General features: G+C 36.8%; 1 protein-coding gene and 2 long non-coding RNA genes across 3 annotated transcripts; 1 reads left to right on the top strand and 2 right to left on the bottom strand.

The window, feature by feature from the left end:
- Positions 1 to 823: 823 nt before the first annotated feature.
- On the bottom strand, positions 824 to 2960 carry LOC110914804 (S-type anion channel SLAH1). The gene is made up of 2 exons (XM_022159514.2): positions 2061 to 2960; positions 824 to 1237 (listed from the first exon to the last, which is right to left on the bottom strand). The coding sequence occupies exons 1-2, from the start codon at positions 2928 to 2930 to the stop codon at positions 977 to 979; spliced, it is 1131 nt and encodes a 376-aa protein (XP_022015206.1). The 5' UTR covers positions 2931 to 2960; the 3' UTR covers positions 824 to 976.
- Positions 2961 to 4668: 1708 nt separating this feature from the next.
- LOC118487379 lies at positions 4669 to 6883 on the top strand. Its single transcript, XR_004881691.1, has 3 exons — positions 4669 to 4980; positions 5085 to 5153; positions 6518 to 6883. It is a non-coding gene; the product is annotated as an uncharacterized LOC118487379 (long non-coding RNA).
- Positions 6884 to 10193: 3310 nt separating this feature from the next.
- LOC110914805 lies at positions 10194 to 11378 on the bottom strand. Its single transcript, XR_002578608.2, has 2 exons — positions 11306 to 11378; positions 10194 to 10354 (listed from the first exon to the last, which is right to left on the bottom strand). It is a non-coding gene; the product is annotated as an uncharacterized LOC110914805 (long non-coding RNA).
- Positions 11379 to 16329: the final 4951 nt, after the last annotated feature.

Below are 16329 nucleotides of genomic sequence, written 5' to 3'. Positions count from 1 at the left end.
TACTAGACCATTATTTATTTGTTTTTTTTTTTTTTTTGGACGGCTAAACAGAACACTTTTGTTAATCAACTGACAAATAGCAAGATGCTATTTTGCACCATGTTACACCAGATACACCAAGTCTCCATACAGAATTTAATTATAATGTTCAAAAAAGTTGTAACTCAAAGTTTCTCCAGTCGTCCAATGTTACAGCCTCTTGCTTCATTCTTTGTTTCACCCAAGCGTATGTTTCCTCCTTTACTTCTTCCACTAATTTTTTTATCGAGCTAATTTTGTTATTAAAGATTTTGTCGTTCCATTATTTACATGATAGTTGTAGAAGGTAGTAATTTATTTGGCTCACTAAAGGTCTAAACCTAATGCCAAAGGGGTTAATAACTAATCTAAACCATAAGAATAGTTTTGTAAAGGGCCTATATTGGTGTTTGTATGGATGTACCCGATTAAAAAAATATTTTATATATACATACCGGGTTTTTTTCATAAAAAACGTGCCTCTTGAAATATCGGGCCCTGGCCGGTGGTCCTCCCCGCCCACCCCTAGGGCCGGCCATGGTTACTTTCATAAAATGGAGATTTTTTTTTACCATGCATACATTTAGGGGTATCCAATATATTAAATGGGGAAATTTTTTTTGCACTTTACCAAGAAAGTTGAGAGGTATCCTAGACACCTTCAGCCCCACATAGAACCGCCTCTCTTGGTATGTATTTTCATATTGAATGTAATGTAATGTAATAATATGAGGGAGTGAGATCAGGTAGGTCTTATGCATGTTTTTGACATCTGTGTAGGTCCAGTGCTTGTATTTATAAGTCATATAATTAATTGATTTTGCTTAATAACTTTGTTGAAAACAGGAACTATATATATTTCAACGCCTCTTCACTCCTTTAACTCCTTATTGTATGCATATATAACAAATCTAGCCATTAAAGGAGAGAACGTAATTTTAATTAATGTACAATTTTTTTATACTGAATCACTAGAGAATTTGAGGATCGGATTGTTTAGAAGCACGTCAATCTTTATTGTGGAGAAGACTAACAGGAAGAGGAAAACAAGCACAGAAATTGCTGATAAAACCGCTGCCAATGCGATTGCTGTGACAGACTTCACCTGTTGAGCGTATGCTGTCGAAGCCAGAGCAAGAAAGGTAAGCGGGAAGGAGAAAGCCCACCATGCCACACTAAACTCTTTCACCGATTTTTTAAATAGCATCGGCCGGCTAGCCTGTTTTGTATATAGCCCAATTCAGAATTAGTTCATCTTTAAGACCAAACAAAAGAAAATGCTATTAGAGAATTGCCTTCGTTTCCAACACCAAAATTCCTCGAAAATGCGTAGGAAACGACTACAAAACTGTAGGAAAAACTCCCTACCAAAAAGGGCTATACGAAGTCCCTACACATGCATTTCTAACCACTTCTTTATTTTATTTTTATTTTAGTTTCCCTACGCATTTCCGACACAAGTTCACATATAGCATTTAAGACACAACTTTTCTTATGCCTTTCCAACCACTTATTATTAGGCCACCCGTAGTGGGGCGTTTTTTTTAAAAAAATTCAAAAAAAAACGCCGGGAAACGCCCCGGACCCCATTACACCCGGCGTTTCCTGGCATTTTTTTTGTTCAAATTTGTTGTTGGCGTTTTTTTTTAAAACGTTCATTTTGTTTTGTGGAATGGTTGACCCACCAATCATTTTGAACTACCCTCTGACAACTTTTGAGAACCCCCACTTTTGCATGTGACTATGTGTTTGACCAGCCAATCACCATTTGTTTCCTTTTTTTTTTTAATAACTGGAAGGGGCGTTATTGGAATAATGCCCCATTACGCCACTTTTGCTATAATGCTCAACGCTGACTAGGATGCCACGTGTCGGATAATGCCCCATGGTGGAGGCATTATTTTTGTTCACCACTACGGGTGGTCTTATTATTTTTAAAAATTTTCCTACGCATTTCCCACATAGGTTTTTCGGCCCAACTTTTCCTACGCCAACCATTTTTTAACAACGATATCCTACAGTAGGAAATCGGACAAACTTACCAACGATGTAAACAAAAATAACGATAGAAAAAAGAGCATCTTGCATTGGATATCAAAGCTTCCATTAATGGACTTCCAAGCTAAGGCTGCCATGCTCGGGGTGGCCACAAACTGGAAGAAAACCGGTCTGAGCCGGGATGGGAGGTGATTACTACCCGATAACCGCTGATAAAGGGTGATAGAAACCACCATATAATGAGCAAGTCCCAATGTAAACAAACAAGCACCAGTTTCTCTCCACCCCATTTTAATAGCTGCATGGGCTCCTACAAAATTCCCTATCACAGACAGTTGGCTTGTAGGGTTAGCCACCATCGATAAAAACCGTTTTTCGGTTGTGAACCATTGCCCGTACACCTTGACATCAAGGCCTACGACAGGAATTATAAGTAGCCACCATACATACTCATAAGAGTATTTATTATGAAAAATGAATGAAGGAGCTGATTGAAGCAATAGGAGCCATGATATCCAAGGTGCAAAAAGGTAATTTACTCCTACATGGTGTTTGAATTCGGCTTTCACCATGTTAAAGTAGAAAATACACCTCATAGTGTAGAGGATAGAGAGACACACTAATATGGCAACAGATAGACACCATATGAGGAGAAAAGCAGTTGATGGTAACTTGATAAACAAGTTATCAAATGTTGGTGGGATGTCTGTTTTTGCACTAAGTGTTTTCCATAACAAGGCTTGACCACTAAGGGATATACAAATCCTGAAGTAGCTTGCATCAATATTAACTAGAATTGAAGGCTTTGAGTCTTTTTCTTGTTTATTAGGAATTGATTTCTCTATGGGTTGTTCTTGGTGTTTGTTGCATGGAGAATCAATAACAAGATCCAATAGTGATTCGGGTTGAACCATTGTTGGACTTGAGATGTTTCTAGGTTTTCTACGTAGATTAAAGCCACGCAGATATCTCTTATTTTACATTTATTAGGTGCTTTATATAGTGCATGGAATGATTATGGATTAAACACACGGAAAAAGCAACAACATATCATTACCCAAATAATTTCACAATTCTTTTATGGGAAATTCACAAAAATAGACATTGATCCAAAACAATTAAGAAAATAGTCACCTGAAGCATCTCTAGAGATGCTGTATTGTGTTGGCATTTTTTTTTCTTTTTCTCCTCTCCACGATTTAAAAAAAAAAAAAAAACATAACTTTTTCATACGATAATAATACATTTTAATACGAAAAAGTTATTTCCGTTTAAAAATCATGGTAGAAAAGACAAAAAAAGTGAAAAGGCTAAAACCTCTCTAAAGACACTACACCACCTAGTGTAATGTCTCTATCTCTAAAGAGACCTTATAAACGATTTTAGCATTTTACTCTTTTTTTAAAGCATGCCCCTATATATTGGTCTTTATGTTTTTTTTTTAGATTAAAAAAAATACGTACCATAAAGATTTAAAGTTAAACTTCAATATTTTTATCGTTTTTTGATAATTATATAAAAATTAAGTTTAAACATTTTCATGTTTATAAATATTTAATAAATTAGTCCTTAAATACTTAAAATGGTTTTTAGAATTATATATTAACAACGAATAAAAAAGTTATTGAATATTTTTTTATACTTTTTTTTCATCTTTTTATTTTTAAAATTTTCCTAACGCAAAAGTAAGGAACCCGTGTTCACATGTGCCTCAAAGGAAGCAAGAGTATTTAGGCTTTGCTGATGCATGGCACAATCTATTTAAAAAAGAAGTTGTAATCGCAAGAAATAAGACTTTTAGTGGTAAGAGTTTTACTCAAAAGCTATTTAGTTAAAATGCTTTTATCAAACGACATTTTTGTGATTTGCGTTTTGTTTAATTAAGCTGGTTATATGGTGAAACTTTGCTAAAACAGATCTTCAAACGGATTAATATTTTTTTAGTGGGAGACTGAAATGGACGCAAGAAAACAGGTATAAGTTGCCATGTAAGCCCCACTTGGTATTGCTCAAAAGCAAATTCACTTTGCTCCACTTAATCTCTTTCCACAATCTCTTCAACAGTTTGTTGGTGTTTGTGATTAGATGATTAACTAAATGCACGGAGTCACGGAGAACTCAAAGAAATATTTGATGATTGTTAGGGGGAGGGGGTGATGATCACAAATCACTCACAACATACAATCAAGTTCCGTCATGTCATTAACCATTATTTCATCACTCATAACCTTTTTTTAGTGGCAATGCCCATCACTCACAACACCCAACAATAAACCCTCACACCCCCTCACATTCATTTATCACTCACAAGTCATAACGCGTGAAAAAATTCACGGAAACAATTATCCACGCGTTGAATATGTTGGTGGCGGTGGAATTTTTGTTTGTTCCACACGTGGAACTTGCCTATCACAGAGAAAAAACCTCTCACCCCCAGTCCCCTTAATCTATAGGTTGTTGCATTTTAATAGGCTAAACATGGAAAACATAACATATAAACATTAAAAGGAAATATAAAGAAATAAAACATAAGATAAGCTAAGACATAGGAACACTACAAGAAAGGGAGGCTTTTAGCGGCGACACCATTAGCGGCGACGGCCCTTGTGTCGCCGCTATTGGTCGATCCGTGTGCCACAACCTGAGACCAAACCCCAGCCGTTGATCAAAATCCTGATCTAACGGTTGGGGACTTGAAAGGCAATACCGGCGACAAAAGTAGGTTATTAGCGGCGACAGCTGTCTCCGCTAAAAGTCTGTGTCCCACATTAAACCCTAGCCACACAAATCTTATCCTGATTAACCCAATAGCGGCGACGACAGGATCAATACCGGCGACATAGCGTCTCCGCTAAAAGTCGAAACGTAAAAACACTTTATCAGCGACTTTCCCTCTTTCTTCTTCACTTTCCCCCCAAATTTCTTCCTTCCACCGCCGGTTCTTCCCGAATTTTGGCCCACTCGGTTAGTTTAACATGTTTATGCTACATTTCTTCTCTACATTTGTTACATACGCATTATAGGCTTTAATTTTTGCTATTTTTTGTGTATTTTTGTGTTTGTGGAAGAAACTCCGGTCACCGCCATCTCTTCTCCGGTCACCACCATCTCTTCTCCGGTCACCACCTCAAAAACCGGTTAGTTTTTTTTTATTTTTTATTTTTTTTTGTTTTAAGTTTAGAAATTCTATAATTTTTAGTTTTGTTATGTAAATTGTGTATGTTAGTATGTATGTTTGTATGTTGGTATGATTGTTATGTAAATTGTTTTTTTTTATTTTTTATTTTTTTTTTTGTTTTAAGTTTAGAAATTCTATAATTTTTAGTTTTGTTATGTAAATTGTGTATGTTAGTATGTATGTTTGTATGTTGGTATGATTGTTATGTAAATTGTTTTTTTTTATTTTTTATTTTTTTTTGTTTTAAGTTTAGAAATTCTATAATTTTTAGTTTTGTTATGTAAATTGTGTATGTTAGGTGTATTTGAAAAATGTGTATGTAAATTGTATAATGGTTAGTTTTTTTTTAAAGTTTAGAAATTCTATAATTTTTAGTTTTGGTATGTAAATTGTGTATGTTAGTATGTATGTTTGTATGATTGTTAGTATGTAAAGTGTATGAATGAATGTATGTAAGTTTGTATAATTGTTAGTATGTAAATTGTATAATGTAGGTGTATTTGAAAAATGTGTATGTAAATTGTATAATGGTTAGTTTTTTTTTAAAGTTTAGAAAATGTATAATTTTTAGTTTAGTATGTTAGTATGTATGTTTGTATTATTGTTAGTATGTAAATTGTATAATTTTTAGTTTAAGTTGTATGTGGGTATGTAAGTGTATGAATGAATGTATGTATGTTTGTATAATTGTTAGTATGTTTACATTGTATAATGTAGGTGTATTTGAAAAATGTGTATGTAAATTGTATAATGGTTCGTTTTTTTTTTAAGTTTAGAAATTGTATAATTTTTAGTTTAGGTATGTAAATTGTGTATGTTAGTATGTATGAAATCATCATTTCAAACATAACGAGCTAAGAAAACACCCAATCGAAATTGAAATCATGATTTAAAACATAACATTCCGCCCAAAATTTAAAACAATCATTAAGAACATAACAAGCTTAAAAAATTGTACCCGTGTTTGAAGTAATCATTTTAAACATAGCGAGCTTAGAAATACCCGCCCGAAATTGATTTAGAAATTAATTTCGGGTTGTCCCCGTTTATCTTGGGACTGCTTTTTGAATACTTTATCTCATTTAGGATGTGAATGTGTATTACATGATTGTTTGTTTAAGAAGGATTCGGTTATCATTTTCTCTTTGCTCCTCGGGTATATATATCATTACATATATACTTGGGAGCTAAGAGGAAATGCTGCCGAATTTTTCTTAAACAAACAATCATGTAATACACATTCACATGTGAGATAAAGTGTTCAAAAAGTGGGTTTAGCAGCCTACCCTTGTCTTGTTAATCCTAAATTAGATTTTCTTTCAGTTGCATAATGCCTATCGATAAAAGTTGGATTGATTCCCCACGTCATTCACCTCAATACAAGCAAGGACTCGAGTCATTTATCGAGATGTGTGAAAGAGTGATAAAAAACCACGATGAAGTTAGATGTCCGTGTACCCAATGTAAAAATTCCGGCTTAATAACTATGGCAGAAATGAAATACCATTTGCGTATTAACAAATTTTGGAAGGAATACACTTCGTGGACCTATCACAGGGACACGACTCCAATTGCACAAGTAAACGATGTTGCGCCACAAGACGGTATGGTAAACGTTATTGAAGACATTAGGGGGGAGCGTATGGAAGAAGATACATACCTTAACCAAGAGAACTCGAATGGAGATAGTAGCGGTGTTATTGATGATTTTGAAGACCTGATAAAGGAAGCTGAAACAGAATTATATCCCGGTTGTACTAAGTTTTCTTCTATCGACTTTTTAGCAAAACTTTTGAATATAAAGGATACGTACCATTTTCAAAATGAAGGAGTAGATCGACTCCTCTCGTTGTTGCGAGAGTCAATGCCAGAAGGCAACAAGATTCCCCCTTCGTATTATGTAGCTAAGAAGACATTTAAGAAGATTGGTTTGGCATATGAGATGATAGATGTGTGCACAAATGATTGTGCTCTCTTTTGGAAAGAAAACGAGTCCTTGCAAAATTGTCCCGTTTGTAATGAGAGTCGATGGGTCGATAAAGACACAAAAGGCACGAAGGTGGCTCGTAAGGTGTTACGATACTTTCCTTTGATTGTAGGATTTTGTTAACAGCTTGTTCCAAACCCCGTCATTTTTGAGCCAACTTAACAACTATCTTGCTTCACAAGGAAAAGGAAAAGGAAAGTCAAAAGGCTACGATTCTGACAACTTATTCGATAATGAATCCGACGATGAACCCAACGATAACGATGACGATGAGTGACTTGTTTTTAATGTATGCTTTGGATTTAATTAAACGTTGTAGGATATAATGTACGACTTAAACGTAGTTTTTAATTAGATTACCTTTAGTATATGTTGATTATGTTCATTGCGTATGCTTGCGTTGTTTGAAAATAGGCAGGTTTTGTTTTTTTCGGCCGTAAAATTGGCTGGGCAGCTGTATATACAGCTGCTGTATTAAAAAAAAAAAAATAGACTTTTAGCGGCGACACGTGTCGCCGCTATTGTTCTTTACCCTTTACCGACGAAAGGCAATACCGGCGACACTTTTAGCGACGACATCTGTCGTCGCTAAAAGTGCAGCATCAATACCGGCGACAGCCATCAATACCGGCGACAGTCAGTCAATAGCGTCCGAGCAATACCGGCGATGCTTTACCGGCGACATGTCGCCGCTAATAGTCAATAGCGGCGACAAAAGCGGTCAATACCGGCGACAGCCGTCGCCGCTAAAGGTGCCCTGTTCTTGTAGTGGAAATTAATTAATTAAGACTTGACTATGGATGTAATTACAACCTCATATCAACAACTAAGACTCCAACAATAACCAACCATTTTGAATTATCTCAACACTCCTCTTTAATTAAAAATGGTCTTCACGCCTAGTCGCCCCCGAATAGAAAACTACTCCCTTCGTAAAGACTTAGTGAACAAGTTTGCCCAATTATTCTTGTGTAGAGAAATATCATAACTCTACAAGCTTTTGCTCCACCAAACTTCGTATATAATGATACATTATGTCTATGTTCTTGCATCAGCGATCATTATGTGCGTGATTAATTTTTAGAAGAATCGTTGAATTGTTGTCACAAAACAAGGGTCTTGCTATTTCATGTTTTGCATACGTTTACTCAGCAGCTGTCTTAACCACATTATTTGATATGCTATTAAACTTGCATCTATGTATTCAACTTTGGTTATGGATAATGATAGATGATCAAATATAATAAGAGAGAATTGTTAAAATATATAACTTATATTAAATTCAAATGAAGACCAGTTGGGAGTAATTAATACCCATTTAACCATCGTGATGGTAATACAAAGGTTATGTTGGTTAACTACCAAAACCATCCAAACTTAGGTTAACATTAATAATAAAACTAATAGTTATAAACTTAGGATCTAAATTATACCAACATTCTCCCCTAGTTTTGATGTATCTTTCCAAGCTCCTTGAGTCCAATCAAGCTCCCCATTCAAAGAAATTTATCCTAGGCAAAGCTTTAGTTAGAATGTCGGCCATATTCTCCACTCACATGTTCAACTTGAATTTGCTCCTTTTCAATGCATTCTCCAATGAAGTGATATATTGTATTTATTCGAACTTCCATGAAATACAAGGTTCTTTGTAAGTAGGGTTGATGTCTACTCGTAGTGTTACTTTACTTGGCTTCTCTCTAGTTAAGTCACTTAGTGTTTGACAACCTGAAGATGTAGTAGACATAAATTCGTATTCACATGAATATAGGGCCGCAGATGCTTGTTTATGACTTGCCCAAGTTATAGGTCCATCGTTGTAGTAAAATATTATTCCATTAGTTCCTTTACCATCATTGGGATCTACACCATAATTGCTATCATTGTAGCCTTTTAAGTCTTTACTTCTTCGTTTGTCATATATTATTCCATAATCTAGAGTTCCTTTGATGTATCTTATAAGGTGCTTTAAAGCTTGCGTATGTGTCATATGTGGTTCCCCATATAATGACTTAGTCAAATGGGGCTAGCTCACTTGGTAGAGCCTCTTGCCTCTTAGTAGGGGGTCTTGGGTTCAATCCCACGCAAATGTGATTTATTTGTAGATGTAGGAGATTGGGAGAGTAACATTAGCCATTCAAAAAAATATAACGACTTACAAATTAACTGCATAATTAATGTCTGGTCTTGTATGTGTGAAATATCACAAACATTCAATTAATTTCTATTTTTTGTTGCATTTATGAAATCAGTTTGATCTTCTTTAGATAACTTCAAACTAGCTTCCATTGGATACCTTGTTGAATTGCATTCTTCTAATCTTGTTTCATTTAGTACCTTTATAGCATAGGTTGACTATTTCAAGTAGATTTTACCATTTTCTTGCCTTACTTCAATTTTAATACAATATGTTAACAGACGTCACTCATTTAAACGTTTCCTTCCATTTCTTTTATGAAAATGTCAATATCCTTGATTGAGTCTCACTGTTACTACAATATCATCCACATACACTACAATTAATTAATTTTGACTTTGCAGAGTTTCGCTTGTAGACTGCTTGTTCCTGAGGTCAATAGATCTTATGACTCCTCAATGGTAGTTATAACATGATCCCAACTAGATGCAAGCTTCTCAATACCTTCTCGACTAGTACTTGATTAATAACATCTTCTTCATATGCACTTTTTTTTACTGATAGTTCGCATGACACAAGAGATGAAATCTATTACACCTCATCGTCATTCATATGCAAGTTCCTAACCCCTACCGCAACCCCTAAAATTGAATTGTCATGGTATTCGAATCTCTCTAATACTTGGTATGCATAAGGGTCCAAGCTTGTCATGTCATTTGTAACACCCTTAATAATTTAACAGAATTTAACTAAAAATTTTATGAAACTTTATAAAATTCAGAGTTTACAAAATCATTTTCTTTAAAACCTTACACACTTGTGGAGATACCAACCACATCCAAGATAGTGCATAACTAGATTAAAGTAACCCTTGCTAGTAAACTAATCACTAGTTTGAGGGATTTAAAAACACGATCAACAAAAGAAATTACATCATGTTTAAAGTTTAGACAAAATTAAGTTTAGTGCGGAAGCTTCGAAATATGTGTTCGGTTCTTGACATGTACTTGATCGCCATCCGGGAGGACCTCATTCATACCTGAAGTCAAACACTAAAAACATTAGTTTGGACTTTAATAAGTTACATATAAACAATCCCCGACATCAAAATTAACGAACAAAACATAATTTTTCTGGGTTCCACCGTAACTTACGGTGTCACCGTAAGTTACGGTGAAGCTGGGATGTTTTTGGTTCTGCCGTAACTCAGGAGGATCTCACCGTAACAGTTTGAGCTCCACCGTAAATTACGGTGGAACCGTAATTTACGGTGGGCTCTGCACATTTACCCTTTAACTATTTTTCAACTTTACAAGTTCATAACTTTTTACTCGCTTGTCTGTTTTAGCCAATTCTTTTTACTATGAGTCCGTAATGAAATTACGAATTCAACCATGTAATTTTTATATCGCGGAAACCAAGATTCCGACAATCGGTTCACAATTTCCTTGTCTCAATTATCCAACCCATTAGTGAAGATGCATAGCACCTCATCCCCATTCTTAAAACCTTTTTGACGTAATTACCCAAATTCCCGGGCTCATCTATTTGATGTATTTGTGCCATTCCATGGCTTTGCGTTCCCGTAGGACTATTTACTTGTTTCTTCGGAATTCAAGCATTCCGTTTCAAACGACACTTCCATAGAGCTTCTATTGTTTGACCCGATATCCCGGGTTCTTAGTCTTAAAATTTATATAACCAATTTAATAACGTGGTACAATCCACCACTTAACGAAATATGAGACTTTCAAGTCCCTATTCTCATGATTCTTTTATAAAAGCATCTTTTGACCCGTTTGGCTAATTAGTGAAAACTATCACTTTGTTGACATGCCAAACTAAATTCTAAGTCCTTATTTTGACCGTTTGATGGTCGAGTGTACTTCGTCACTTAAATGACGCATCAAACACATCCTTTACACTACAACATCAATTACATATCAAACCGAAGCATTTAAGCATAAGTTAACGGGACTAAGTCACGTACCTTCAAAGCACACCTTTTCCGCGGGTATCACCTCCGGCGTGTCCACTTGACGTTCCGGATTCCTTGCCTAAAGAGTCCAATTCATAACAAGATTAGAACTCTTTTTCATAAGCTTTAACGCATTCATTCATTAGATATGTAAATCTGCGTTTTTAGAAATCTTTAACATTTTAATCCTCATTTAGGCGTTTTATCAAACACCTTGCGGGTCAGATTTTTACATGATCTAAACCAAGTTCATAACTTGAATTTATCACTCAAATCAACTTCAATTAGACAATATACACATATTTTAACATCAACAATTTCAGAGATTATCTCACAATTTCAGTTTTCACTAGAACAAGAGTCTTAATCCTAGTGTTTATCAAGTTCTACTAACTTACTAATCACCCACTATAGTGATTTTGATTCCTACAACTAACATGCAAGATTTTAACAAGAAATCATCTAGGGTTTGTCCCTAGACTTCACATTACTTCCAATTTCATGTTTTACAACACACAATCAAGCTCAACCTTCGATTTCAATCTCATGCAAGAATTTGAGTTGTATCAAAATAACCTAATTTGACATACCTTATGACCCCCTTGACGAGGTGATCACGATTCTATGTTTAGATTCCGATTTCAACTGAATTTTGGCCTTCAATTTGAGAGTTTAGTAGATTTTTAGGTTTTGGAAGTGTGGGTGTCGCCCCCTTCCTTCTGTTGATCGACCAGGCCTCATTTTGAGGTGTTTGGTTTGTTTTATTTTACTAATATTAGTATTTTAAGTTTCTATTTTAACAACTTTAGTCCCTCCACTCTTATTTAGTTTATATTCTTGGCCTTTTAACTCATTCAAGTGTTACTACAAGACTCTTAACTAACTAGGTTATTTATCCTAGTTAGTTTATTCTTTTTTATTATACACTTTATAATTCTAGTATAAAGTTTTGAAATTTCGGGATGTTACAAGTCCACCCCCCTTAAAGAGGGTTTCGTCCCCGAAACCGAATTACGTACCGAATAACGTAGGGTAGAGCCGTTGCATTTCTTCTTCGGACTCCCACGTAGTATCCGCACCCTTACGGTTTTTTGTTTCTCAAACTCTTCACTTTACGATCTAGAATTTCAATTGGCCTTACCGCGTAGTTAAGACTGTTATCCACCTCGATATCGTTGTAGTGGACACGAGCAGTTTCGTCCGCTAAACATTTACGAAGATGTGACACGTGGAATGTGCTGTGTACTCCACTCAACTCCTCAGGTAGCTCGAGACGGTATGCTACCTTTCCAACCCGTTCCACGATTTCGAATGGCCCGATAAATCTTGGGCTCAACTTTCCTCTTTTTCTAAATCGAATTATCCCCTTCCACGGCGATACTTTCAACATTACCTTATCGCCCACTTGAAATTCTATTGGCCTCATTCGTTTATCCGCATAGGATTTTTGTCGATCCTGAGCTGCTTTTAAGTGAGTGCGGATCAAGTCGATCTTATAATTTGTAGCTCGGATTATATCAGTCTGAGCTAAACCCCGCGGACCAACTTCTCCCCAACAAACTGGGGTTCGGCACTTTCTACCATATAACATCTCGTATGGAGCCATTTTAATACTCGCGTGATAGCTGTTGTTATATGAGAATTTGACTAAGGGTAAATGGACATCCCAACTGCCCCCAAAGTCGATAATGCAAGCACGCAACATATCTTCCAACGTTTGTATTGTTCTCTCACTTTGCCCATCCGTTTGTGGATGGTAAGCAGTGCTAATGAACAGCTTGGTTCCCATTTGCTCTTGGAAACCACGCCAAAAGTCCGAAGTAAACCGGGTATCTCTGTCGGACACTATGGATATCGGTACTCCGTGACGCGCCACAATCTCATTGGTATACACTTCTGACATCTTCTCTGATGTATAAGTCTCACGAATCGGAATAAAATGTGCACTTTTTGTCAATCGATCTACAACTACCCATATGGCGTCAAAACCACGGCTAGTTTTGGGCAGTTTGGTAAGCAGGTCCATCGTAATTTGTTCCCACTTCCAAACTGGAATGTCTAATGGCTGCAGCTTACCGTATGGTTTTTGATGCTCTGCTTTGACTTGTAAACAAGTCAGGCACTTCTCCACATACTTCACGATATCTCTTTTCATTCCGGGCCACCAATAATTTTGTTTTAAATCATTATACATCTTGGTCGCCCCCGGATGTATCGAATAACGAGATTTATGGGCCTCGTCTAGTAAAAGTGATTTGGCTTCACATGTATTTGGAACCCAAATCCTCCCAAATCGAGTTTTTAATCCTTGGTTGCCGTCCTCCAAGTCTTTTAACTGCCCTACTATTCTTTCCTTTTTCACATTCTCTTCTTTTATTGCTTCACTTTGAGATTTCCGAATTTGGTCGAGCAATCCCGATGTCACAATTAGTTGCATCGATCGGACTCGAATAGGCGCATAATCTGTCTTTCGGCTTAACGCGTCCGCTACCACATTAGCCTTCCCGGGATGATAATGTATATCACAATCAAAGTCCTTGACAGTCTCCAACCACCGCCTTTGTCTCATATTTAATTCCTTCTGATCAAAGAAATACTTTAAGCTTTTGTGGTCGGTAAAAATAGTGAACTTTACCCCGTACAGATAATGCCTCCATATTTTCAGGGCGAACACCACTGCCGCTAATTCGAGGTCATGAGTAGGATATCTCTTTTCATGAGTTTTCAGCTGCCTTGAGGCATAGGCTATAACCTTGCCTCGTTGCATCAGAACGCAGCCAAGCCCCGAATGCGAGGCATCCAAGTAAACTGCCATATCATCCGTTCCATCCGGTAATGACAATACCGGTGCTTGTGTCAATTTTTCCTTAAGTGTTTGAAATGCCTTTTCTTGGTCCTCGCCCCAAATAAACTTTTCCTCCTTGCGGGTTAGTTTGGTCAGTGGCATGACAATTTTGGAGAAATCTTGTATGAACCTCCGGTAATAACCCGCAAGCCCCAAAAAGCTTCTGATTTCTGAGGGATTCTTTGGTGGATTCCATTTTGCCACAGCTTCTATTTTTGACGGGTCTACTAGCACCCCGTTTGCATTAATGACGTGCCCGAGAAATTGCACCTCTCGCAACCAGAAGGCACATTTCGAAAATTTTGCATACAACTTTTCTTTTCTGAGCGTCTCCAAGACTTCGTACAAATGTCTTGCATGTTCCGTTTCGTCCTTTGAGTATATTAAAATATCGTCAATAAACACTATTACCGACTTATCTAACATAGACTTGCAGACCCGGTTCATGAGGTCCATGAAGGCCGCGGGTGCATGTCACACCCCCAAATTACCACCTAGGGCGTGTCCCTATTGGAGGTGCAACGATCCAACAAAGAGCCACCAATCATATCAAACACAAGTCATAATGTATTGAAATGCCCAGTTCCAAATAAATATAACGTTTGACAAGTTTAACCAAACCAAAGTATTGAGCGGAAGCATAAAAGTATAAATGTATAAATGTGTCGAAACCCAATCAATATAAATGTTTATCATGACCATAACCACTCCAGCAGCATCAGACAGCAAGTTCCCAAGTTCCTTCAGTAATTACCTACAAGCATGCAACAAGTGTGTCAGACTACGCTGGTGAGTTCAAGGTTTTGTTAACAAGTTATGTTACCATATGTATGTTAATGCGATTTAATGTTGCGTTACGATGTTGCTCATGTTAGATACCCCAGGGAGTGTGCCCATAAGTATCCGGGGAGTGGGTACCCCTTAACGACCGTTTGCTATGTTGCCTTCGTTAGATACCCTAGGGAGAGTGCCCATATGTATCCGAGGAGTGTGCCTCTAACAACCATAGCCATACCCAGATAATTAGTTCACGCCCGTCCTTACGGCCCGGTGTGAGGTTTCCCACCTAATAGCGCTATCAACTAATCACCCCCATTGCCCTCCAGGCAATAACCAAAACCGATTAAGTTGTTTACCCAATGTTTTCCCTTCCAATTGTTTACCAGTTGTCCCAAACCACCGGGACGCATGCTTGAGAAAAGTGCAGTGAACTCACCTTGGGTTTGCTCGGTTTAGACAAGGAACTCGTTAATTTATTCAATACTCGTGACCTAAGAGAGTGGTTGGTGTTTATCAGTTTCACAATTCATTTTCGCGTAAGCCACATCAAGTACTATCACACAAGTCACGTATAACAGTTAAACAGGTAACGCACATAATTACTAAATTCACTGATGTCTTTAATATCAAATGATACATTGAACCACACAATAATTCCCTCAAGTATAGACAGTATAGTTCGGGTCCTTGCCCACTTAACCCTTTCCCATTTATCACACACACATTCACATAATTAATTCACGCATCACTAGTGGGCTCGATGGCCACTCATAACCATCCCCATCCGGTTATCAGTTCAAGTGGGACGGCCCAGATTCATGGCCCGTTTCTCACATTACATGTATTGCTAATTATCAACATCAAGCAGTACTGTGATTTATAAAAAAAATCATATTGTTTCATTAATCCCAGAAAATAACTCATCACAAACATGTCGGCCATTATCAATTGAATTAGGAGAGCACATGATTTTAGATTGTTTACATGTGATTTTAGATTGTTTACATCTATTGGGCCTTTGCTTGGTCCAATAGATGATCAACACATAGAAGGGTCATATGTATATGATAGGACATGGCAGCCGCCCATACAGTACACACATCTACAAGCCGCCCCATATAACCAATCAACTAGATTTTATTTTTATTGCACACTTGATTAAGAAAACAACCAAATTCTATTCGGATCAAGAGCTTGGAAATTATAAAATAAGAGTTCATCAAGTATCACTATGCCCATACAATTTGCCGTCACTTCCGATCCCAATACCCGACCCACGACTCCTCTGGTAATCATCCAGGACGAAGCCGTATGAATAAACATCATGCCACACGAACCCACAAGTTGCCCATGATTAACATACAATAACAAAATCAGCGATCATCTCCCTAATCATTTATTAATATTACGA

The sequence above is a fragment of the Helianthus annuus genome, chromosome 15 (genome assembly GCF_002127325.2).
Source record: "Helianthus annuus cultivar XRQ/B chromosome 15, HanXRQr2.0-SUNRISE, whole genome shotgun sequence".
Lineage (NCBI taxonomy): Eukaryota > Viridiplantae > Streptophyta > Magnoliopsida > Asterales > Asteraceae > Helianthus > Helianthus annuus.
This window is presented reverse-complemented; position numbering and strand designations above follow the sequence as displayed.

What these genes read in the sequence shown, in the direction of transcription:
- LOC110914804 (XM_022159514.2), bottom strand. Translation starts at nt 2,930, where the DNA reads ATGGTTCAACCCGAATCACTATTGGATCTTGTTATTGATTCTCCATGC. An exon ending in TATTTTTGTTTACATCGTTG is followed by an intron (nt 1,238 to 2,060) that starts GTAAGTTTGTCC and finishes TATACAAAACAG; the next exon opens with GCTAGCCGGCCGATGCTATT.